Source organism: Phascolarctos cinereus, unplaced genomic scaffold (genome assembly GCF_003287225.1).
Source record: "Phascolarctos cinereus isolate Bilbo 61053 unplaced genomic scaffold, phaCin_HiC Scaffold_4;HRSCAF=312, whole genome shotgun sequence".
In the NCBI taxonomy this organism is placed as follows: Eukaryota; Metazoa; Chordata; class Mammalia; order Diprotodontia; family Phascolarctidae; genus Phascolarctos; species Phascolarctos cinereus.
Window position 1 is genome coordinate 701758191 of NW_027555847.1, and position 24752 is coordinate 701782942.

The 24752-nt window shown below is 51.6% G+C and overlaps 1 protein-coding gene across 1 annotated transcript; it reads right to left on the reverse strand.

The window, feature by feature from the left end:
• Positions 1 to 1655: 1655 nt before the first annotated feature.
• On the reverse strand, positions 1656 to 16712 carry LHX5 (LIM homeobox 5). Its single transcript, XM_020978050.2, has 5 exons — positions 16540 to 16712; positions 13548 to 13771; positions 12354 to 12631; positions 9634 to 9799; positions 1656 to 2949 (listed from the first exon to the last, which is right to left on the reverse strand). The coding sequence occupies exons 1-5, from the start codon at positions 16710 to 16712 to the stop codon at positions 2582 to 2584; spliced, it is 1209 nt and encodes a 402-aa protein (XP_020833709.1). The 3' UTR covers positions 1656 to 2581.
• Positions 16713 to 24752: the final 8040 nt, after the last annotated feature.

Here is a 24752-nt window from a genome sequence, read left to right on the forward strand (position 1 = left end):
ACAATGGATGAAACATGCATGAACATTTCAAAATTTTGTTCTCTTCTTTCCTTATGCTTCCACTGCCCCTTTATTTTAATTCAATGCCCCCCAATTGCACCTGAGGCTATTACCACCCCCCTGGATTGTTCCAGCACCTCCTAGGAGGAATTTAGGAACCTCTGGGAATTTTGGAAACTATTAGTATTAATAAGAGTAATAACAACAGTTAGCATTTATATGGTGCTTTAAGATTTGCAAAGCACTCTACAAATATTATCTTACTGTATCCTCACCACAGCCCTTAGAGGTAAGTTTTTTTTTTAAATTGTTCCCATTATACAGATAAGGTGGGCACAAGTTAAGTGACTTTCCCAAGGCTGAACAGCTAGAAGGTGTTTGAAGCCAAATTTGCATTTGGGTCTGTTTTACTTCAAGCTCAACTCTCCCACTTCAGGTATTTAACGAATGTTGTTTTAATTGAATTGCTATTAGAACACTTGACAAATATGGATGCTGCAGGAGGACACCCACAGATAGGACACAGAATGGCTAAGTGAAGCCTCCATGCCTTATATTGGACCTTGCAAGGACCAACTCACATTCTACTGAAACCTAACGTATCCATGCAGATGAATTTAAGCATTTAACATTGTTATCCTTTTTTAAACCTGACATTGTCTCAGAAATTACACTAGTATGGTCAGTGAAACTAGTATCTGATGTGACTTACCTGGGATGTAAAGTGGAGACTGATGGCAGAGTCCCTGAGCCCTTGCTTTTATTTTCAGAGGCACCCTATGGGCTCCTGAGGCAGGCTGTGTGTGTGTGTGGAGGGGGGGAAGGGAATGATTGACCAAAGTGCTTTTAGCTAAGACAGAGGCAAGGGGGAATAAAAAGGTTTCTAATTCACAAGGGCAGTTAATAGAAAAGGAAGACAATTTTACTCACTTTGCAGAAGGTCTGAGAAGGAGGTGGCCTGGTAAGGGAGATGAAAAGAATATCACAACACACTGAGGGAAAAAGATCTTTTTTATTATTAATTTTTCTTTTAAAAAAGTTTTTTCTTAAATTTAGGTAAACCTCTTTCTGGTCTCCCCTCCCTTGCTCTCCACCCCCCTCTTAAAAATATAAAAATGTCCAAACCCCAGAAGACGAAAGTACAATAAATATGCAGGAAACACAAAAACATACTTTATTTGTTTCTTTATACAAAATAAGGAAACTAGAAGCCCTCAACTTCCAAAAAAGTGTCATCCTGTACATCCTTACAGCCCTGACCTCCCCCACACAGCTCAGGGCCAGGGGCCACTGGCTTCCTAGGGCCCTTGGCCAGCTCAGCTTGCCAAAGCTCCTCTGGTTGCACTCTGCAGAGCCAGGAGCAGGCGCTAGTGTCTGAGTCTTGCCCCATGGGGCTCCACATCAAAAGCAAAAGGGGCAGGGGAGGGGAGTCTCCCTAACCCAGAGGGAACCCCCTGCACGTCAGAGGTTGGGAAAGCTGAATTGGGGTCTGGGGAGAGGCCACAGGGGGGCGACAAATTCCAGGTTGAGTTTTCTTCTTTCCTAACCCAAGTCCACACGAAGACACGTTTTTTCCCTTATATTCTCTGTCTCTCTCATTTTCTCTCTCTCTCTCTCTCTCTCTCTCTCTCTCTCTCTCTCTCTCTCTCTCTCTCTCTCTCTCTCTCTCTCTCTCTTCTTTCTCTCCCTGTCCTCTTTCTTCCCCCTTTATGCTTTCTCCTCTCTCTTCCTCCACCTCTCCTTACCTCCGTACTTGTCTTTTCCCCTGCTTTCCCTTCTCACTGCTTCTTTTATCTTTCTTTCCTCCCCATTCTTTCTCTCACACACCTTTCTCATTTTTTTTAAAGAAAGGGAGAGGTGAGGGAGAAAAAAGTTTTTAAAAATGCTTTTCGAAATTGGAGAAGAAAAAATCGTCTCCATTTCTTTGCCTCTCCCCTCCCTCCACGAAAAGAAGAAAAGGGGGACATGGGTTTAAGTCTCGCAGGTGCTTCAAGATCTGTTGATCCAGTGGGATTGACTTTGGTCCAAGAAAACTGCTTGTAGCCTCGAGGAGAAAAACACTGTGGTCTGGCTCTCGGTCCCGGAAAGAGCCACCTCGAACCAGCTTGGGTGGCCAAGTGAGGGATGGATGGGGCTCTCCCCAAGTACTATCCCGCCTTTGGAGGAGTCAGACATTAGAGGGTGGACCTGAGGGAGGACTGAGTGAGGCTCGGTTGGCGATAACGCCTGGGTTTGGAGGCAGTGGGATACAGGCCCGGGTCTGGGCGTTTTGGTATAGGGGTATGTGTGTGTGTGTGTGTGTGTGTGTGTGTGTGTGTGTGTGTGTGTGTGTGCGCGCGTGCGCGCGCGTGCTCTTGCTCTTTCATGAATGTGTGTTTGCTCTTGCTCTTTCATGAATGTATGTGTGTGAGATTGTGATTCTGTGCGTGAGTGAAAAATTGTGTGTGCATGTGTGTGCTGCGTAGGACTCTGGATCCACAAAGGCGCCGGGCCTGGGGTGGGGAGAGGTCTGGGTGCTCCGTGCAGTTCCTAAGCCGGGTGTATTGGGCGGGGAAGGGGCTGGGGAAAGGCCCAGCAACTTTTACCACACGGCGGCCTCATTCAGCTCCTGGTTGGGATGTGACAGTGGCCCGCTGTAACCGCTATTGCTGGACATAGAGAAAGGCGGACTGGGCCCGCCGGTGAAGACCTCGCCCGGGATGGGGTGCAGGGAGCCAGTCATGCCAGGCTCAGGGCTCGGTGTGTCCGGGTGCGAGATCATATCCGTGTACCTTTGGTTTTCTGAAGAGTGGTGCCCCGGGAGGGGTGGCTCCAGGGGCCCCAGCGGGGTGGAGCCGGGCCCTGAGTTCGGTAAGTAGCTGGAGTCCGCGGGCGACTGAGCCTGTGACGGCGGGGCGTGCGGGAAGAAGTCATAGTTTCCTCCAGGGCCGTAATAGTCTCCTTGGTAATCTGGCCAGTGGGGATGGGGGAAGGTACCAGGGAAGGAGGGGCAGGGAGGGAGAGATCCATAGAGGAACAGAAGCAAGCCATAAGCCCAGAGATGGAGACAGATACACACAGACAGTCAAACGGCCAGATACACAGAGACAAATCAGAAACAGAATGGAGTAAGGAACACACTCACACAGAGAAACCAGATACAGCCCGAGAGATAGAGGGAATAAAGGGGAGATCAGAAGTAGAGGAATACAGAGATGGTTGGAGAGACAGAGCATCAGAAATAAAATACGAAATAGAAAAAGAAACAGGGATAGGAAGGAAGGACACACAGAAAAGGCCAGAGAGACAGAGACACCAGAAACCAACCGAGTGTCAAAATTGAAAAAAAAAAAAAAAGGGTGGTGGTAGGGTAGGGTATATACATCCACGGGAAACGCCAGAGACAAGCCAAGAGATGGAAATAGAAAGCAGAGATAAGAGTGTAGAACAGAGGTACGCAGAGAAGGTCAGAAACATTAAGATGCAAAGACCAAAGAGAAAAGAGACACAGACCAGGTGCACAGAGATAAGTAGAAGCAGAGAAACGGAAGCAAAGATACAAGTAAGGACCGAAGAAAAGGAGGGGGGAAAAGAAGTGAACACAGAGGAGAGAAGATGAAAGGATACAAATAGAAATGGATGAGAAAAATAACGAGGTGGAGATAGATTGGAATATCGAGATAGAAAGAAGGAATAGAGAGGAGGAAAATGTGGGGGTAGGGAAAGGGAGGTAGGAAAGAAGAAGAATCATTAGAAAGGTGAGAGAGAGCAACCTATGAGATCTCTGGGCCAGAGACAAGCCTTTGGAAGTGAGGAGTTGGGGGAAGGAGATGGTTCCCTCTTACCACTGGCTGGGAGGAGCCCTAGATTATGCCACAAATTTCGTCCCCTTCTCCCCATCATCCCCTCCCTCTTCCCTCCTCCCTTGCAGTTGGTATAGCAGATTCTGAGCCAATCTGAAAGTGGAGGAACTGTTTATCCTAGCCATTTCAGTCTTTTCCTAGAAGACCAGGGCTGGGCAAGGGCACAGGACTCAGTCCACACTGGCATGAGCCCTGACTGACAAAGACAACTGGAAGAAGAGTAAAGACCAGTCCTCACTCCCTTCACTCTCCCCCATTCCTGCCCCTCCATTCCACTTTTGGAGCCGTTATTCCTAATATTACCACATTACTGTGGCAAGCAGAGAGGCTTGCCCACGGAGGGTCAGAGTGATTATCCAGAGGGACTCAAGTGGGGAAGTCCAAAGACTGCGTTGGGGGGAGTTTATGAGGGAGGCGCTGAGACCTTTCCCCGCCCTTCCCGTTAACCTGGGCCCGATTTGCCCCAAAGGCTGGAAATTTACCCAATTGTCCCAGACTCGAAAAGAAAAACCAATTGTTTGTGAAGGAAACCTTCAATTCAAAAGTCAGGAACACAGGTTATTAGTATTGGGAGGGCCCTGGGAACATGAAATGTCAGAGCTGGGCGGGATCTCAGGTATAGGATGTTCGAAGGTGACGAAACCTTAGAACACAGTATCAGAGCAGCATGGTCACCTGGAGCATAGAATGTCAGATCTTGGCGGGTCTTAAAACACAGAACGTGAGCATGTCAAAAGTGTAAGCAACCTTAAAACAAGGAATGTCAGATGTGAGAGGTTCTTTGGACATCATTAATCCTCTCTCTTATTTTACAGAGGGGGAAACTGAGGTCTTGAAAAAAGTCAAGGTACTTGCCCTAGGCTGTTCAGGAAGTTAGTGGCATATGCACTCGGACCCAGGTTCTTCACTATAGCTGCTGGATTTACAGCTAAAGGACATCTGCGTTTCGCCTAAAGCCTACGGGGAATCGCCCTGAATGTTAATTTCTAGAGGCACGTTAAAAAACAAAAACGAACACGCTTCTGTCTTTACTTTTCCCTCACATCTGCGGAAAGGTGTGCAGTGTGCGTTTGTGGGCCCCTTTGAACGCCAGTCACAAGAATGTGACTGCTCGAGGATCCAAAAATCGAAAATCGAACTGTCCTTCACCCCATTCCCCTAACCCAGTCTCCAGCGGGTGGGTCTCCCAGAGAGGAGAGAGAGGGTGGGAGCCCAGGGAGAAAGAGAATGCTGTTCTTTCGCCCACGCCGGCAGCGGCTGTGGCTCTCCCCCTCCTTCTGGACCCCCTGCCGTTCAGTACGAAGGCGCATGGAGCGCCTCTCCTAGCAAGCCAGGAGCCGGCGGCCCAAGGTTCTGGGGAGGGGGGAGAACTACCTCAGCAAAGGTGAGGAGCCGCGCTGGGGAGGAAGGAAGAGAGGACAGGGCCCTGCACTTCGGTTGCCTGCAAGCAGCAGCGGCGGCAGGGAGCCGAGGAGCCGAGGAGGAGACTTTGCAAGTCCCCGGCCTACTGAGGGGAGCCGGCGCTCGGCTAGCGGCCTCCATATGGTGGCAGGGTTTGGAGGTAATTGGAACAAATACCGTCTGAAAGAAGTACAAAAGGCTGCAGCTGGCGCTTTGTTCGCGCTCACACAAGAGGGAGAGGGGGCGCTGCGCGGAGCCCAGGGCTTCTGTTCACACAGACAGCTCCGGCACAAAGTGCCCTTTCTTGCGTGCTGCCGGGGTGCCAAACTTGGCTGGGGCTTGGGACGGAATCTCTCGGAGCGCGGATTAGAGCGGCCCGCGTGGCCGCAGCTCCGGCTCTCCCCTCTCGCCCTTCTCTTCCCCCCTCCCCATCTCCATTCTCTGTCTCTTTCCTCTCCCTGCCTCAGTCTCTCGTCTCTTTCTCTTTCTCTTTCTTCCCCTTTTCTTCCTTCCTTCCCTCCCTTCCCCCCTCTCCTCTCCCTCTCCCTCGTCTTTTCCTGTCTTTCTCTGTCTCCCCTTTCTTCTCTACTCTCTCTCCTTTCCCCCTCGCCTTCTCTCTTCATCTAACCTACTTCCCACTCTCTTCTCTCTCCTTTGTCTCTCCTCTTTCTTTTTTCTTTCTTTTTTTCTCTCTCACTGCTTTTTCTCCTCTCTCGCTTTCTCTTTCCTTCACTGTTTCTCTTCTGTCTCTCTTTTCTTCATTCTTACTATCCCTCTCCTTCCCCCTTGCTCCCCACAAAGGTAAAGGGGAGAAGGAAGGGTGAGTTGCATACAGCAGAGGGGTCAGACTTCTAGCAGGTGCCCAGAGCAACCTGACCGGTGGAGCAACAAGTCGAGAGTGCTCCCACTCAGAGCTCTGCCGTGACGTACGGGGCTCCACCCATGAGGTCCGGAAGGAAAATGGGAGTAGTAAAGGTGGATCCTGGGAGGGTAGACTCCCAGAAAGGTGAGAACAAATCAGTGCTAATTACTGATATTTATAGAGACCTTTAAAGTTGCAAAGAGATTTTTCATTTATATCTTGTTTGACTCATAACAATCCTGTGAAGTAGTTACTACAAGTATTATTCCCCCTATTTTACAGATGAGGAAACTGAGGCTTAGTGAAATAAAATGATTTACCTATAGAAAGATCATTATTGCTTATTATTCATGATATTGTTTTAATCTGTCAATCAAAATTATTACAAATAATAATAGGCTTACTCTTTAGAAACCTCCCACCTTACAGGGTCTAGAGGTATAGAACAGGCCCTAGTTGGGAAGCCTCTCTGTCAGGGTGCCCTTGGCCAATAGGTTGTGCTCTAGAATCCAGTTGAATGTCAGAGCACTATTCCCCTGAGGTCTGAGCTTTGGGGCAAAGGGATGAGAGGCCTCTGTGAGCCAGAGGTCACCAGATGCCACCCACTGGAACTTTGGCCAAGACTGGATTAGGCAGGACCTTCCCGACTGCTCACATTGGTGCCATGACATTATTGTTACCGCCAAAGGGTTTCGGTCCCTTTTCTTTGGAGCAAGAACACTGCACCCACGTACACACAAACTTAAAACTAAAATAATGCTTATCATTCAGGGAGTGCTTTTATTGCAAAGCACCTCACAGATCCTACCTCATCCGATCCTCACAATGTACAGACATGTACATACACATACATATCACAGAAATGTGCATAGTCTTACCGTACTAATACACATATCACACATATGCAAATAAAATAGATACACATCACAGGTACACTTTTGGACAGACACAAAAATAATGTACATACAAATATACATGTATATATATACACACACACAACATTGAGGTAATAGACATAGAAATACACAGTACACAATATAAATAAAAACATATACATCACAGAAATACACATATGCATCATACAATTTCCACATATGCACACATACACTCCATACAAACACAACTATCCATATACCACAGATTCCTCAAAAACAAAACATACAAGTACATACCACAATACACATGCTAACAGATACATACACATATGTATACAGATATGCACACCACTAACATATACATGCACACAAACAAGTTCTCTTATATTATTTATTAATTTTATTCAAACCCAGCCCATTTGTTCCTGGTATGAATGATCACTTTATACTTAACTAACAAAATTACTTTTTAGTTAAAAATCAAACAGAATTCACATGGTGTGGGCGCATAGAGTGGGATAATGTTGCCAAGTGGTGGTGACCACTTAGTGAGAACAATATTGAAGACGCTAAGTCTCTCTCTCTGTCTCTGTTTCTGTGTCTCTCTCTGTCTCTGTCTCTCTGTCTCATCTCTACTCTCTGTCTCTCTCTTTCTCTCCCTCCCTCCCTTCCCTCCCTATTTTCTCCTTCCACCTTTAATCACCGTGATCTCTAATCTGCCTTGCTCTTTATGGTCCCTCCACCCTCCCAGGAATACATGATCTCAAGCCCTCCTCCCAAAAATTGCTGTTCTGTTGATTTTATTTAAAACCACAGAATCCAGCTTTACCCCTTTTTACTCTTCTGGGGTTTCATGCCCAGGGAGGCAGATGATCTTCTTTCCCAGCTCTCTTCCACTCCTCCCAAAAGTACATTCACCATCACTTCCTCCTAACCCTTAACACATCCACAGAATCAGTCTGTTGGGGCTGACCCTAGAGGCTCTAAGAAGCCTTAATTTGGCTTCAAAATGTCTGCAAATGGCACCCCCTGTGTATGACTGTACTAGCAGAGGAACACAGAATCTCTTAGAAGAGATTTAAGAAGTTATTTCATTCAACCTTCTACCCAGGTTTTGTATTAAGCTGGAATCAGCTTACCACACCCCTTGACCTATTAGAATTATTTCTTCTAGGTCTCAGAGAGCTAGATTTTGGGGGGACTAAAACATTTATAAAATATAAACATTAAAAACTGCCTTGAATTTACATTTAAAAAATGTCCCTCATTGTGGTCCCCCTCTGTGCCCTGTGCCCCAGGCAGCTGCCTGACTTAGGCTTAGCTATGTCCCAGAGCCAGAAGGCAGGGGAGCATGGCAAATTCCCCTGGAGCCCTGGGGCCCAGAGTTAGGGGACAGGTGAATGGAAGAAGAGCTGAGTCTTCCTGGAAACCAGTAGGGATGGAGAATGAATATTTCCCAAACCCAGCAGTGTGAAAGCATTATTTGTAAATTCTCTCCAGTTATCTTTGAGTCTAGGCAAAAACTCTGAAATACAACTCCCCAGACTGCAGTATTTTTGGGGGGGGGGAAGGGAGGAGCTCCAGGTCAAGAGGAAGCCCTATCTTGTCTCTGTGTTAAACTGGGTATGAGCTAACATGGACCTGCCTCTTGGAGTCACTGTCCTCTCTCCAGGGACACTGTTTGCTTCAACCCAGCAACGGAAGCTCTAACAATTGGAAGGGTCTAGGAGAACAATCGTCTTTACACCCGGTATGCCAAAGCAGCATCCTTTGGCTTGCACTCCACCCCCAGGGAGGGTTCATTACTGTCCTTTGATTGTCTGCTGGCCAGGCCTATGGATGGGCTCAAGGGCATTGGGCAAGACACCTCTCAAGGTTTCTACTCTCCCCTCCCCCCCATAGCTCTTTTCAGGAAAAGAAACTCAAGACACTATAACTAACGTTTTAAAAATCTGTCTCTTCCTCTGTCTTTATCTTTTTAGTCTCCCCGTTTCTTCTTTTTCTCGTCTCCTCTCTGTCTCTGTCTCTCTATCACTTTTTCTGTCTGACCTGTGAATGTCTCTATCTCTTTCTCTGTCTCCTATAGCTCCTCTCTCATTTGAGACTGCTCTGTCCATACATTCATCAAACATTTAAAGCAATAGATTTTTACATACTCAATTCCCTTGGATAGAGTTTTTCTTTTAAATGGAAACGCACGATGTACAAAGGCAAAACTAACTGAAGATAAAGTCAACTACTCAAACTTTACAGCACGCAGAAGACGGATGGGGAAGGGGAGACGGGGTTGCTCGTGGCCGTGGAGGAGGGGTGCCTCCATGTCCACTGAAGTGTTGAGGAGTGAGTCAGGGGCCCTGGCTGTACGGCGCCCAGAGCAGCCTAACCAGATTTCTGCAGAGCGCCCATATCGGCCTGGAATTGTGAGCAAGCCCAGTCTCTGGTACTTGGGCGTTGGTGAGTGTGAGCCTGCACGCACAGTTGGGGACAGATGCCCTGGGCAGGAGTGCCCCTAGCTGGGAGCTAGTGAATTTCTAAGAGGAGTCTCTCCGGAGGTGTAGGCACGTCTCTGGGCTCCTGGGTGGCTACGGGGAGTACTCTAGGGGCCCGGGCGCTGGGACGCGAGGCAGAAAGAACTCCACCGATCGCTCCTTACCTCCATAGTAAGTGTAGGGGGTGGACCCCAGCATCTCCGACTCATCCAGCCGGCCACCAAGTGGACGCATGCGCCGAGGACTCCTGAAGAAAGCGTGTCTCCGCGCACCAAGAGCGCTCAGCTGTTTCATCCTGCGCTCCTTGGACCGCCGGTTCTGGAACCAGACCTGGGGATGGAAGGTGGGGGAAGCAGTGAGCAGAACCCTAAGGTTGGGCCTCTTTGGGAACATCAAGACCGAGGGGCAGACTCAGGAAGTACAGTACTATTAGGAGGCCTGGGCTTCCACTTTGGGGGGGGACAGCATTGAGGAGACTAGTTTTCCCGTTTGATTTCCTTATCTCCTCAAAATACCGCCAAAGTGGGATCTCTTTCCTGTCGCGTCTCCACCCCCCCCACCACCACGAGAGAGGAAAAACTCTAATGACATTCCTCTTCCTCCCCCCCCCCCCTTCCCTATAGTCCGGTCTCCTTCCACCAGGGAAGAGGGTGAGGGAATGGGGGAAGAGGGCGGATTAAAGTCAGAGCTGGTGAAGGGAGGGAAAGTTCAGAGTTAACTCTTCGAACCAACCAAGAGTGAAAGATTTCGCAAATCCGTGGGGAGATTGATAATGAAGTCGACTTCTTACGGCCCCCAGCCTCAGCCTCAGACGTCTTCATAAAGACAAGAGTCAGAGGTGTTAACAACAAAGATTCTTCCTCCCCTTCCTCCTTGCCCTGTCTGTCCTTTCTCTTTTATTTGTCTTGTCTGTTTCATTCTTCATTCCCCCTCCCCTTTTCTTGTTCTCTTTCTCGATCTCAAAGGGGCTCTCGACCTGAGAGATAACCTAATTATTTGTACCTCCTCTCCCCCGCCCCACAGTCTCCCAACCCCCTTCCTCTCTCTCCAGGCTCATCGGAGAAACGACCTTGTCCTCACTCTTTTGGATAATAGGAAGAGCGAAGAGCTTGGAACTGAGGAGACCTAGATTCTAGATCTGACTTTGCTGTGTGATCCTGGGAAAGTCTCTTGCCCTCTCTGGGCCTTAATTTTCTCCTCTCGAAAATGAGGGCTCTTTGAATCTAAGGTCTCTTCCAGCACTGAATTTTGTTTTAAAGACTCTTTCTTTTTCTCACGTTCTGTTTGAAGGTCCCTCCTGGCTTTAATATTGTATATTCTAAGGTTTCTTCTCGTGTTTCCAGGTCCTTCTCAGTTCTGACATCCTATCACTGTAATAGTCCAAGGCTCTGAGGAGGAGAGGGAAGAATCCTGGGAATGTGTCCTTGGACACTAGCAGAAGAAGGCAGCCTCCCAAAGAAGCAGATCTGCTCATCATAGCCAAAGTACCAACTTCCTCTCTTATGCCTGAACTCCTCTGCACAGCCCCAGCAGATACCACACATTCATCATACATAAGTATCTAAGCACTCCCAGGGACCTCCTTTTCCTTCCCCTACTTCTTCCTCTATTCCCATTTCCCCTCTTCCTACTTTCCCCCCTTCTACTCAGGTCTCCCTCCTCCCCCCTCTACTCCTTTCCCTTTCCTCTTCTTCCTTCAACTTCTTCCCTCTTCCTTCCTCTCTTTCCCTCTTCCCTTCTACCCCCTTCCTTTGCCTTAGGCAAACGCAGTATTACCCCCCTCCCCGAAGATCTATTGGGTCCTTGGAGAGGAGGGGAGTCGAAGGGAGGAGTGGAGACTTGCCCTGACCTTGTTCCTAATAGGATCCAACTTTGACCGACTCTGACCTGGATTCATCTTTCCTGCCTTTGCTTTTCCCGATTATGGGAGAAAAGCCCAGCCCAGGCCTGGACTCCTCCTTCCTTTCCCTGTGGTCAGTACTGAGCCTACTTCCAGCTGTGATTTCAGTGCCTTGACTGGGGACAGTGATTGGGATTCTCAAAAAGGGGGCAGCTTGTGTGAGGCTCCGAGAGGAGGAGGGAAGAGACCAGAGAAGACGCTGGGAATGAACCGAAGGGCTCCCGGGTTCCTTCTTAGCCATCAAAGGGAGGAGATGAAGGGGAACTTTGGAGGCAGAGGGGAGAGGGAGTTTAGAGAATGAGAAAAGGGTTTTTCTCAACAGCCTCTTCCTTTTGTGTAAGGCTTGGCAGACAGCTTTCCTATCCATTAACTCATATCATCCGATACTGCTATTAATAACTCACATACCACTTCAAGGTTTTTGAAACATTTTCTCTCACAACCACCCGGGCAAGCAAAGCCCCAAAGAGTTATTGTTTCCTTCTTCTAGGGCAGGAAACTAAGTTCTAGAGAAGGGAAATTACTTGCCCAAGGGCATATGCAGAGAGCGTGAGCCAGGATTAGAGGCCAAGACTCCTAAATTGTCACATCAGGGGGCTTTCAGTGGAAACATTACAGGTAGAAGAGAAGAAAGAACAGGAAGCGGAAAAAAAAAGAACGAGAAAGGAGAAAAGAGGAAAAGAAAGGGGAAGAAAAAGAGAGAAGGAAGAGGGAAGGAGATGTGAGGAAAAGGAGAGAAGGGGAGAGGGATAATGAGAGCAGCAAAGAGGGAAAGGTGAAGAAAGGAAGGCAGAGCTAGAGAAAAGAAGAAAACAGACGAGGGGAAAGGAAAACTTAAAGAGAAAAGAGAAAGAGATTGAGTGGTAGGGAGAACCACAGCCAGCTAGGGACAAAAGAGGGAGGAAGGCGGCGGCGTTGCGGGAGCAGCTGAAGGCCGTCCCAGGTTTTTCCAAGGGGCCGGGTTGGGGGTTAATGGCTCCCTACCTGGATGACCCGCATGTTGAGGCCCGTCTCTTGCGCCAGCTGCTCGCGGATGTGGCGCGTGGGCTTGGGAGTGGCGGCGAAGGCGGCCTTGAGCGTTTCCAGCTGCTTGGCCTTAATGGTGGTGCGCGGCCCCCGCCTCTTGGTGCCGGAGTTCTGCTCCTCGTTCTCGTTGTTTGTGGTTTCCTTGTCGGACGACGTTGAGTTGTCGGTCTCTTTGGGGTCGTCCTGGAGAGGGTCCTGCAGGTCTGGGGACAAACTTCGGTCCGTGCAGGATGACACTGTAGGGGAAGGGCAATAGGGTACAAAGGTGAGCGGGAGCGGGGAATACTGCGGGAGCTCAGTTCTAGAGGGTCGGGGCTGAGAACCTCCTGCGTCCCCGCTCTTCTTTTTTCTAAAAGGGGGATTAGGGCAATTCCGACTACCTAGAGGAGAGGACTGTCAGCGCTGGGAATGGGGAAGAGAGGGCATGGGATTGGGGAGGGCGTCTGCTGTGGATTTCTCTGAAGTCCCCGGCCTCTCCCTATTCCTCTCTTCTTACCCCCACCCCTCTCTGGTCCCTGGCACCTTGGGCAATTGAAAGGCAGGACAGGTGGAGCCTGGGGCCCTCGCCTTGACCCGGTATGTGGAAGACATTCCCTTCTGTCAGGAAAAAAATTCGTTCGGACAATCTGGGTTCCATCTTCAGAGTGGGAGAGGCATCATAGGGGTAAAGGCAAGGGGGAGGAGGGCCAGTGCTAAGACCTGTAGGCGCCACCATTTTATGCAGTGCAGTGTGGGGACAGGACTCATTCCACGGCCAGTTGTGGTCACGTGGGACAGAGGGCAGGCAGAAGGCCAAATGTTCCCTCTCCCCACCCATCTCCAGTTTCAGCACTTCCTCACACCCCTTCACACAGTCCATTCCCCTTCTCTCCCTCCCCCTTGCTTCCCTCGATCTAAATGCTTTTCCCAGGTACAAATCCAGAGCCCCGTGATCCCGCCCACTACAGAGCCCTGAGCCGGAGCAGGAATGAGATCTGTCCCCACCCCCCAGCCTCCCACCTTCCCGCCCCGACGCCCCAACGCCCAGATGCGCCCAGGCTGAGGTTTGGGCGGAGGCTGTGGCTGCAGCGGGAGCACGCAGGCCTGGGTCCGTCCAGTCCAGTCCCCAGAGCCTCGCGCACCAGCCACGGGCCTCGGGCGGGCTCCGGGTACCTGAGTTGAGGCTGCCTTCCTTGACACTGGGCGAGTTCAAATAGTCCTCTTTGCAAACAAATTTGTTCTCATCTATTATATAGAGTTCCTCTCCCGTGGACAGTTGCTTGTTGCAGACCATGCAGGTGAAGCAATTGAGGTGAAATACTTTGCTTCGGGCCTTCCGAACCAGGTCGCTGGGAGAGATGCCTTGCGCACACCCAGCACATTTGGTGCCAAACCGCCTGAGGAAAGAACAGGGAGAGAAAAGTGGAGAGGGAGAGAAGCGTTAAGGTCAGGGTGGAGCCGGGCACCCCAACTCCAGCCCCGGACTGTGCCTACCACCCTTATAGCCTTGCATGTCCTTGCCAACACTACCTAAACCCTTCACCCCTCCTCCAGATCCCCACCCTCCAGCCTCCTTCTTTCCTATCCCGAACTCTCGGTTTCCTCTCCCGCCTGGGGTGGGAGGCCGGAGGCAACTGCAGGAGCTTTCTAATATTGCGGTTAATGCTTATCTATTAATCACAATTTTATTTATTCATCGGAATTAATAACAAGGTCGTAGAAAATCTTACTGGGCAAAAAACAGACTCCCAAACTGGTTCCCTATTAAAATAATAACGAAGATGGGGCGGGAGAAAGGGTAAGATCAGATTTCTTTCCCTTACAATCACTCTAACCCGGGCTGCTATCCTGCAGACCCTGAAGCCCAGGGGCCCAGGCGTTGGTACAGGCTTGGGGAGAGAAGGTTGGATTCTAAGGGGGATGAGGAGAGTGGGGAGAGGGGCCCAGGTATTGGAGCAGCAGGAGGTGGATTTTTTGGAGGCAAATGAAAAAAAGGATGTCAGGGGTTCGGCTAAGGCGGGATGCTGCCCACCCCTGGGAAAGAGCTTTCTAAAGCCTTATTCCCCGGACCGGCTGCAACTGATAGATGGCAGTGGAAGGCACAGACTTGGGGTCTTTACTTCCCTCAGGACCCATTTCCCGGGGTTCAGATCTACTTCGATCAGTTTTTCCGTGAGCTACTGGGCAGTCTGTGGGCTTCAAGCGGTCCCCTTTCCCGGCGGGATAGGAGACCAGGAAAAGGGCGGGGAGAATATAATATCGAGAAGCCCGGTGTCCTTGGGATTACAAAACTGGCTTCTTGTTGCCAAGGAATTGAGGACAATTCTTACCCTCTCCCAAGAGCGCTAGTTAATTTTAGGGAATTCCCCAGTCTTTTCATTTGGGCTGCCCGATGGGGGAACGATTTGCTACCCCCAAAGAAGAGAAGGAACTCAGGGTTTGTGATGGCCAGTGACAAATTCAGGAGTGAGATGGGAGGTGAAGGCAAGGTTCCCCCCCCCTTTGATGGGAAGTACACACAAAGTCGAGCTCACACACTAAAGCCACACAGACATACACATTAGCACCCATATAAACACAGAGATACACAGAGACATGAACACAAATAGTAGCACACAGACACCAACACACAAACTAATAGGCACACACATGGATACACCAGCACACACAAAGACATGCATACCCACAGGTACTAACAGACACACATACAGGTAGACCCACTAACATGCGCACACTTCCGTGGGCACATACAGAGGCAGAGAAGCAGGCCAATACCCAAAGATACACTGACATACTCAAAGACACACAGTCCCATATTCATACGAACACAAAAGCACACACATACACACAGGAACACAGAAATGGTCTGACTCTCCCAAACAGGGAGAATTTGGGTGACGTTGATGCAGTGAACACATTAGGCCCCATAAGTCATTTTCGTTCTTATCCTGAAGTATAATTGACTCATCTTCGCCTTATCCAAAATCATTAGAGGCTTTGAAAGCACCACAACTCGAGGGGGGCCGGGCAGCTAGCGCCTATTAGGAGTAGTTTACATGTGTAAAGCTGAGCCTGGCTTTTCACCTATTGAAATTCACCTTCGTTGGGCCTGAGGGGCTTGGCTCTCTGACTCTTTCTGGGATCTGTCTCTCACTGTCTACCCCAGGCCGCTGCCTTTCGGGCTGCCCCACACAAAGCCTTCTTTAGCCCCTATCTCCTGACCACCCTAACAGGGTTTTTCAAGAAAGGGAAAGGTAGGAACAGTTTTTAAAAATCCAACCCCACCAAACAACTTCGAAACGAAAAAGAAAAGCACTCCCCTCCCCATCCCCACACACCTGGACCCTGGAGAGCTACTTGACCAGTTCTTCCCACTCCCCCAGCCCCCAGTCCCCTTCTGGGCCTCGGCGCGCTTCTGTGTTTTCCGAATCCCCACTCTATGGGGCTCACTGGCTTTAAGTCGGTTCCCGGGCTCTGGCCAGGGCCAGCTCTCAACGGGCACCCCCTTTCTCTTCGGGTCCGAGTTAACCCCATCATGGGCAGGATGTTTCCACAGGAGAACCCAGCTCTCTAAACAGTCCCAGGCAGGCCTGGCCAGCCTGTGATCATCTGTGCTGATCCGAGGAAGGGAGGGTGACAAGAAAAGTTTGTTAGGTTCCCCTATCTTCGCACTCCCCTCAGATCTCTGAATTCCCTGGGCTTCGCTCCCTCCGCCTCAGCAATCCTGGTGTGTTTGTGTGTTGGGGGGCGGGGCTGGGGTCTTCTGGGGTCAGAACTAGTCGCTTCGGGTCGCAAGAGGACCCGGCAAGCAGGAAGGCTTCCGGTCCTTTACCCCGACTCTGCAGCCCTGGGCACCTGCGAGAAGGTTATCCCTATCCCAGCCCCTGGGTATTTAGGCACCCGGGCTGAATTGGGAACAGAACTGGTGTGTGTGTGTGTGTGTGTGTGTGTGTGTGTGTGTGTGTGTGTGTGTTGTGTGTGTGTGTGTGTAGACATAGAAGCCCCTAAGCCAGGCCCCTGGATCTCCGCCCCCATTCGCCTCAGCCTCTCTAGAACGCTCTCTATACGACTTCTCTCAGTTCTCAGGCTGGGGGAGAAGAGGGGAGACAAGAGGAGGGGAAGAAGTGGAGGCCAGGGCCGGGGAGCCGGTGTGGGAGCCACTCACCTGAAGAAGTCGTTCTTGCAATAGAGTTTCCCTTCCCTCGAGAAACACTTCTCGGTGAGGTTACATTTGCACTCGCAACACTGAACACACTTGATGTGCCACGCGCGGTCCAGGACGTTGAGCAGAAACCGGTCCAGGATGGGCCGCTCGCAGCCGGCACAATGCACCATCATGACCCTAGGGCCAGGGAAAGCCAGCCGCTCCCCCCCGCTGCCCTCTCGGCCCGGGAATCCAGGCGTTTGCGGTTCTCGCTGCAAGAGCGTGTGTCCCCCGGCCCGGCCCGGCCCGATGCGCCCGCCGCTACCGGGCGGCCGCGAGTCCCGGGCGCCGCTACCCCAGGCCGGTTGAACGGGCAGCCAAGACGCCAGAGAGTCAATCCTCAAGCTGAAGGGGGTCGGGGGGGGGCAGTGAGCTCTCGGTGTCTGGGAGAGGGGGGACGGTGGTGGCGTTTCACAGCCTCATCCCCTAGACCTGCGCTCCGCGCTTCCCGGATCTCTAAGCGTCCCCCCAGTGCTCAGCAGCGGTGGTAGTGGCGGCGGCTCTCTCCCCACCTCGCGAGCTGTTTCCCCGGGTGCCGGAGTGTCTGCTACTTTTCTCCACTTTCATGCCGTCCGCATCCTCATCTTTGTCTGGCCGCTGACTAATTCGCGCATCCTTATTCAGATTTGGTGACGTGAAGACGCACGTAGCGCGCCCGGCGGCCAATGAGCGCGCCGTGGCCATGGCAACCTCTTAAATTTATAGCATATCTAAATTGGCTACAGCATTGTGGTCCGGACAGAGCAAAAAAACAAGGCGTCAGTATTGTTGAGTATTAGATTGTACCTGGTGCTGGGGCTAAGTAAGTATTTACCTTCTCGTTTTGGGGGAGGGGGCAGGGGCGGCCGGGCGACTCCGGAGGTCCACGCGCCTGCCTCCTCGGCTTGCTGGGGGTTTGCCTCGTTTGCTCGCTCTCGCTCTCTCTGCCCAGAAGTGCCTGAGGGCAAGCAGGTCACAGGCTGGGGGGACCAGAGCCCGACTGAGAAGGAGCAGGAGCCAGGAGCCTGGGCCTGGTCTCCCCCACCCCACCCGTCTCTCTTCCCTTCTGCACACTGGGGGAGGCCCAAGTTGCAGAGGTAGCGTTGGCTGGAAAGTGAATCCAAACCTAGAGGGGGCCAGTGTACGCCCCACCCCATTCACCTCCTACCCGGGTCCCCTCCCCCAAGTCCCACTGAGAAAAGCCTCCGGCTTTCGGCCCTGGTGGACAGGAAGGAGAGTGAACTGAGGGGTTGGGCTAGGGAGTTGGGAGGGCCCAGTTTTAGCTTATGGCCAGTACATGTTGATGTCAGGAAGCTTTAAAAGCCCGACTTTAGTTAGGCTGCCCTGGGTCTGGCTGTGGTGGGTGGTGGGAGAGGCAAGGTCCTCACTCCCCATTACCGGAAGAGAGCCTAGGGTCCCCTGGGCCTCCTTCACACTTCCCCGGAATAGCCGGGCTGGGGATAGGGGTACGGGAGCTCGTGTGATAGCCAGTGCCGGTCACGGAAAGTGAGCTGGGGGTTGAGAGTGGATAGCTATTCTTTGTCTCCTTCGTTGCAGGTTCGGAAAGTCCCTCTCTTCTGGTTCCGTGAGTCACTTAGCGCGCCGCGGCGGTGACTTTGGAGAGCTAGGGGAAAGGTGGTTTCTAGTGGCGAGATTGCGCGCGAGGGCCCCAAGCGGCCTGGGCCCGGGCCGCACCAGCCAGCCTCGTTCTGCCCATAACCTGGGGCCTGGCCACTTGCCAACACTATCGAATTTTCGCCATAGCCGTCCGCGCGGCCCCCCTGGCGCCCTCACACACGAGCACGCACACGTCTGCCCCTCGTGTGTACAGACATGGGCCTTTTTTACTCACGCACTCTCTGTATTGGTTATACGTGCGGGATGGGCTCTTTCAGAGGAGCCGAGGTCTAGTGAGAGCCCTAAGCAGAGAAAGCTGTATTTCATCCAGCGTTGCGTTGCATGCGGAGACTGCCAGGTCAGGGAATGTTTACAGCGGCTCAACGGTCCCAGCCGCTTTTTTTAGGGTGCCTCAAATCGCGGCGTGACCTCGTCCTCTCAGCAGGGCGCTTTCGGCCTTGGCAGCTATTAGCCCAGCAGGCTTTCCTCGCTCCCCTTCCGTTAACCTCAGCCTAATTCGGGCCTGGGAAACCTTAGCAGGATCAAAGGAAAACGAGCCAGGTACCAAAGTTTTCTCTCCCTGTGGATGGAGCTCCTAGCCGGGCCTGGGAGAAGGGGGCCAATGTTTCATAAAGATGTCCCTCCTGTAGTCTCCTTTCTTTTGAACACTGGTCGGGTTGGGTGGAGAACGGGGACGGGGGAATTCGTTGGGAGATCCTTCTGTTGTCCTTCCCACCGCTCTGCTCTCATCGTCTCCCTTAGTCCTCTATGTTATGGAGAACGCTAGTTCCGACGCTAGCTCTTCCCCAGTTTGAGTGAGACGCTGTTATCAAAATACGACCCGCGGAGACCGCTGGGAACGTCGCACCAACCGGGAAAGGGGTGAGAGAGACAGAATTTGGGGGGATAGATGTTTGCCCAGATGCCACGGAATCCGGGTCAGTGGGGTCCAGAAACCTTCCCCCTCATTTGTCTGAGTCCCTAAGGACTAACTCTGCCCAGACTTTTTTCAGAGAAGGCAGTAATCTGAAAGAGGCTTGTCTGGAGAGATGGCGCTCCCCGGATAAAACGAAACCAGCGTAGCCTTACACTTCCCCCCGCGTCCTCCAAGCTGGAGAGAACGGAGCAGTCTACATCTAGCAGCGACCCCAAACTCGGCCACAACTTGATTTCGGCCCCAAGCATCACTCCCTGGGACCCAGCCAACTTTGGAACTGAGTTTTAAAAAGTCCTCAGTTCTTTCGTGAGAACACGCTAGCGAGTGCCCCTGGGTTTCTGTGCCCGAGCAGACATCCCTCACCCTAGCTCCTACATACACTTGCCGCTCTGTCTTAGCTTCTGGATCTGTCCTAGCACACGGCGGGCACCAGTAATCCAGGGCATTCTTTGGCACACTCTCTGAGCCCTCAGCTTGTTAACCCAGCGCGCGGTACAATGAAGCTGGGACCCTGAAGGATGAGAACCCTGCGCAGAAAGCTAGTGAGGAGCGAGGCTGTAACAACCCCGGGAAGCCAGGGAGCCCTCTGCTCACATAGTTTCAGGGGAGGTTACAAAGGCTGGCTGCGTTCCCGGGAGGAAGGCCAGTAGGGTGGAAAGGGGTGATGGGAAATGGTGAAACCTATGCCCGCCCTTTTCTGGGTCCTCAGCTCCAAGCTGCTAGGGCAGATTTGCTTAGTTGCTTGGAGATCTCCAGACATCTCGTGGCCACAAAGCACCCAGGTCAGTGTTAGGCCGGGAAGAGCTTGTGTCCACACCCTCGCCGGCCTGGGGCTACTGGATCTTATCGAGACCAAGCTGTGGACTGAAGGGTGGAAGGGGTTAGAGGTTGCTACTCCAATTCCTGTGCATCTCAGCGGGAACTTGCAGGCTCCAATTCCCTGAGGCCCCCACATCTTCCCTTCAGAGACCCACGGCCCAGGCGGAGAAAACAAAAAAGAGGGGGAAAACCTGCCCCCAACAAAAGCTTGTTTCTTAAAGAGAGCCGAATCTTTTCCCCGCCCACCCTCTCGCTCTGCCTAAGGCCTTTCCCCCAAATTTTCCACTGGGGAAATGGGGCTTGGAGAAGGGAGAACTCTTTCTTCCGTCAGCGAAGTCGGGGCCGGCAGAAGTGGAGGAACGAAGGGAGATGGAAAGGACGAGTTAGAAAAAAAGGAGCAAGTTTTCTCATCCGATGGAAATTCTCTCTCTCTCTCTCTCTCTCTCTCTCTCTCTCTCTCTCTCTCTCTCTCTCTCTCTCTCTCTCTCTCTCTCTCTCCTCATCCTCCCCACCCTTCTCTGTATGGAATTTAACAGTGAACATCCACCCTAGAGCAGAGCTCTTGCTAAATGCTTCCTAAAGTGGACTCAGTAGAAAACAGGAATTTCGTTTTGTCCCAAGATTTCAGAAGCCTTCTAACATCCTTCAAAACACTACAAAAACAAAACAGCCCTCCCCAGTTTTCTCCCTTTTCTCCTAAGATGTGATAAGATATAATTTGATATCATATGATTTGATATATGACATCCTATAATATGATATAATACCGACTAGCCTAGCTCCTTTGGGGAGTAGGTAGATGACAGAGAAGAGCAGCAGTAGCAGCCTGAGTAGGGGTCCAGCGCCATCCGAAAGCGCTTTCCCCCAGCTCCCCCAACAATCCTTGGTCTCTGGAGGGCCCAGAGCATTCTGATGGGCTCGAGGCGGATCTTTCTCGCCTGCAGGTTCATCTCTTGGAGTCTCTGGGAGCCAGATACTTCGGAGGTGCGGTCCCTCTCTTATTATGACCGTCCGAGGGTCTCTCTTGCGCAAGAGGCGGGGAGTCTTTCTCGAGCTTTATAAAAGAACTCATCTCTGTGATTGTCCGTTTCGGGGTCGGTTTTAGGGTTCTGTCTTCCCCAGAATCCCGAGCAGCCTGGCTTCCTAAATATTCTGTGTCTCTAGCCTCGCGACCACTGCATGGGACCCTACAGGGGCTGAGGCCCTGGCCCAGGCAGTTGCAGCATTCAAGAGACTGGTTCGCCCTCACCTGAGAGGAGAGGCCCAGTAGCGAGCCATTCGGCTCAGGACCGAGCAGAGAAGGCTAGTCCGCTTGCTAACTGGCGGGCGGCCCTCCTGGAGGCGCCCGGAAGGAGACAGCCGGGCCCCCGCTTTCCTCCAACCTGCGGAGCCCCACTGCACCCGTGGAGGCAGCCCCGCTATTAGGCACCCCGTTCGTTCCCCCCCCACCCCGCTCTCTCCCCACCCCAGTCCTCGCTACGCTAACAGATGGTTTTCCAGGCAGCAAATACCCTTCTATATGTAACTAATAAACCGATTGTGTCTTAACAGGGTAATGCATGGAGACGCAGTGTCACTTATACAAGATGTTGATGGAATTTACTATATAAAAACCTCCTTCCCAGAGTAAAGTGTATCCACATTACCACGGAACAGACGGCTGAGGGATAAGTAAGACAGACAAAAGACAAACAAGATAATAATCTGTTTCCAATCACTTAAGCCCTGTAGAATTTGTAATATGCAGTTTGCATATTCCCTCTTGTGCTTCGTAATTAATTATCTGTTAGGATGCACACACCCCACTTGGTGAGTATTTCTAACTCCGGCGGCGGAGGGGCCGCGGAGGGCCGGCTTCCCCGACGCTTGGGTTCTTTCCCCAAAGCCTGGCTTCTTCCTTTCCGGTTTCCCGGCAGCCTGGGCTCTTCCACCAAAGCCTGGCTCTCCTCTTCCCAACCCCTTCCCATCCCTAGAGGTCTGAATTCATCTCCCGGAGCCTGACTTTTTCCCGGGGCTCCTGATTTCTTCCCCTAGTCGTCTGAGTTCTTCAGACTTAAATTCTTTCCTCTTGAATACCAGGGCTCGCCTTTCCTTTATCTTGGATGCTCGAACTCTTCCCAGAATGCCTGGGTTCTCCCCCGCGTCCCTACATTCTTTCCCCGATGTTTGGATTTATCCACTAAGATCAACTCGGTGGATCGGACCTTGGGGGCGAAGTACCGTTGAGAAGAGGCTTCCTCCAGTCATCTTCTGGAGTTTTTTTCTCCCCTAGGGTGATTATTCTCCCTCCCCATCACTACCTAAAGATGAAATTTCATTTTGGGTTTGGAGTGGGCATCGGGAGATTTTATTTGGGAAGTAGGTTGGAGAGGACGAAGAGAGAGAGACCGCGAGTCGCTTGGTAATCCTTAGTCCCCCCCCCCCGACTTTCTCTCCCTCTCCTTCCGCAGCCCATCTTCTCCCCCTGATTTCGATCATTAAAGGCCCCTCTCCCGCTCCCCTCCCCCTCCTCTCCCGTTCCCCTCCCCCTCCTCTCCTCTTCTCTCCCTCTGCGAGGGCCAAAGAGGCTTTAACTTTAAACAAACCCAGCAAGCCGCCCGCCGCTGCGCTCTGGGCTCTGTCTGCGCGGCTGCGTTACAAATTGTAAATTTAAATTGCTCGCCGGATTCATTACCTCCCCTCTTTGATTTCAGCCAGCCGTGAAAAATTATACCGCTGTACCGCCGAGAAACTGTTTGGCTGCAAAGAGCCGGCGCCTAATCACCAGCTTTCTCTCTCCAACAAAAGTGTAATTATTTTGTTTGGGGTGTAAATATAACCCACGCTACAGACAGATAAACCTCCAGCCGCGCTCCCAGGCATTCCGGGACATGGAGAGAGATCGGCCCCCAATTAATGGCGGGGTTAAAGGCGACGCACGCAGCTGCTGCAGAGTTGGGGAGCCCTTTCCAAACGCTGCACCCTGTCACCTTCCTCCAGGAACCCGGTCTGAGAGGCCGCGGGCCTCCTGCTTCGCTCCGGCTTGCTATCTCGGTCTAGTGCAAGGGGGTACGGCCCACTGGGGGTGCTGTAGGGGCTTGGTTGTCGGATGCCGGGGATAACAGAGGAGCGGTCAACCGCCGAAGGGGGAGCAGCTGGAGAGGGCTGCTGAGGAAGCGCGCTTCGGTCTAGTTGGAACAGGACACCACCTCAGATTCTTAGGCAGGGTTTTGGGAACTGTCTTGGCCTGAGAATACCGAAGGGTGACTTTCGCCCAGAAAGGCACGTAGGCTGGTGTGTGAGCACTGCTAGGGAGACGTGAGGATGTGCAGCATGAGCCATCACCTTCCAATTCCGTTGAGGCTTGGGAAGAAAATTCGGCCACGGCCCGTGGATTTGCTGGGAGGCGGGAGTGGTCAGGTGAGGGTCAGAGATCGGTCTGCTAAGTCCTGATCGTGTGCAGTGTGTGTAGGGAGGCCTGCCTGTTCCTGTTTCCGCCAGGGCCAGAATTTAGGCCCAAATTCCTGGTTTTGGTTGGGTTAATTAGGGCAGTTACGAGCACTGAAGCGAGGTCCACCGGAACCTACAGGGATTTGGATTGGGTCTGTGTCCCTGGCCCCACTGGGGGCACTAGGAAGCTCCGCACCTCAGCCCACCCAGGCGGCCTGATCCGGCTTGTCTTTGAGTCCTCCACTCCTTGAAGGGGGAGTGACAGGTCAGCGGCCAAATGAATCTGCCCAGAATGCCAGGTCTGGTCCTACTTTGTCAGGATATTCACCCCCCTCCCTCATTTTATGGTCACTCTGGAACCTAGAGATCATTAGCAAAGGGCAACTGTATCTTCTTCCTTTCTTCCTTTTCTTCACGTTTCTCTCTCCCTTTCATTCTTTCCTCTCTTATCCTTTCTTTTTGCTTTTCTCCCGAATCTATTGCTGCCTTCTTCCCCTTTTTTGCCTTTCTCTCTCTCCTCTATTTTCCATTTCTCTACCCCAACTTCTTTCCCTGGTCCTTTCTTTCCTGTCTCTTCTTCGCTCTGTGCCTCTGTTGCTCCCCTTCCCTCTCCCCCTTAAGAGAATCCCTGGTGCTGATGGAGCGAAGATCGCTATGGGCTGTTTGATTTTCTCCCATAACCCTGGGAATCCGTTGTCTTACACCGGCGTCCTAGCGGTCCTGCGCCTATGAGCATCTGGAAGGAACAAGACCGGCATCATGCTCACAGCCGCGTCGGATATTGGCTGTTTTGCTCACTTCCAAGGCGTGCGACCACCCCGAGGTTCCAGCGCTCCCCTAACTTCCAGGTATCCCGGACCTGGAGAGAGTCTATAAAAAGCAGATCTAGATCGGACTACAAAAGGATTAAACGATTTTCAGAGCCACGAAAATCCTAATTCGAAGGAGAGGAGAGACCGGGCCTTTATGCAGATGGGGGATCGCTGCAAGAGAAAAATAAAATTGGGAGAAGGACTAAGTGCCTCCCAGCCACCCGGGTTCTGGGTTCTACTTTAGACACATCCCAGTATATATGAGGGAATGGAGTGGGAAAGAGAATAGACATATTCACATGCAGGGTACACATAGTGATTCTTGAATTAATAGAAACAGCCCCAGTGTTGTTTGGAATCTATCTATCTATCTATCTATCTATCTATCTATCTATCTATCTATCTATCTATCTATCACACTCCACAGACAGGTAGAGATGAGAATAAAATAGAAATAACACTGGAAAAGTTGTCCATCCTCCAGAAAACACATCCATGTAGAGGTCTATGTACCACACACATGAGTTTTCTTAGAGGCAGAGGTGCCTTAGGCAGATTCACGGACCGAGGAAAGAGTCCTT

Coding starts and splice junctions, on each gene's coding strand:
- LHX5 (XM_020978050.2), bottom strand. CDS start 16,712: ATGATGGTGCATTGTGCCGGCTGCGAGCGGCCCATCCTGGACCGGTTT. Junction 13,772..16,539: donor TGCAAGAACGACTTCTTCAG/GTGAGTGGCTCC, acceptor TTCTTTCCTCAG/GCGGTTTGGCACCAAATGTG. Junction 9,800..12,353: donor TCAACATGCGGGTCATCCAG/GTAGGGAGCCAT, acceptor TTCCATCCCCAG/GTCTGGTTCCAGAACCGGCG.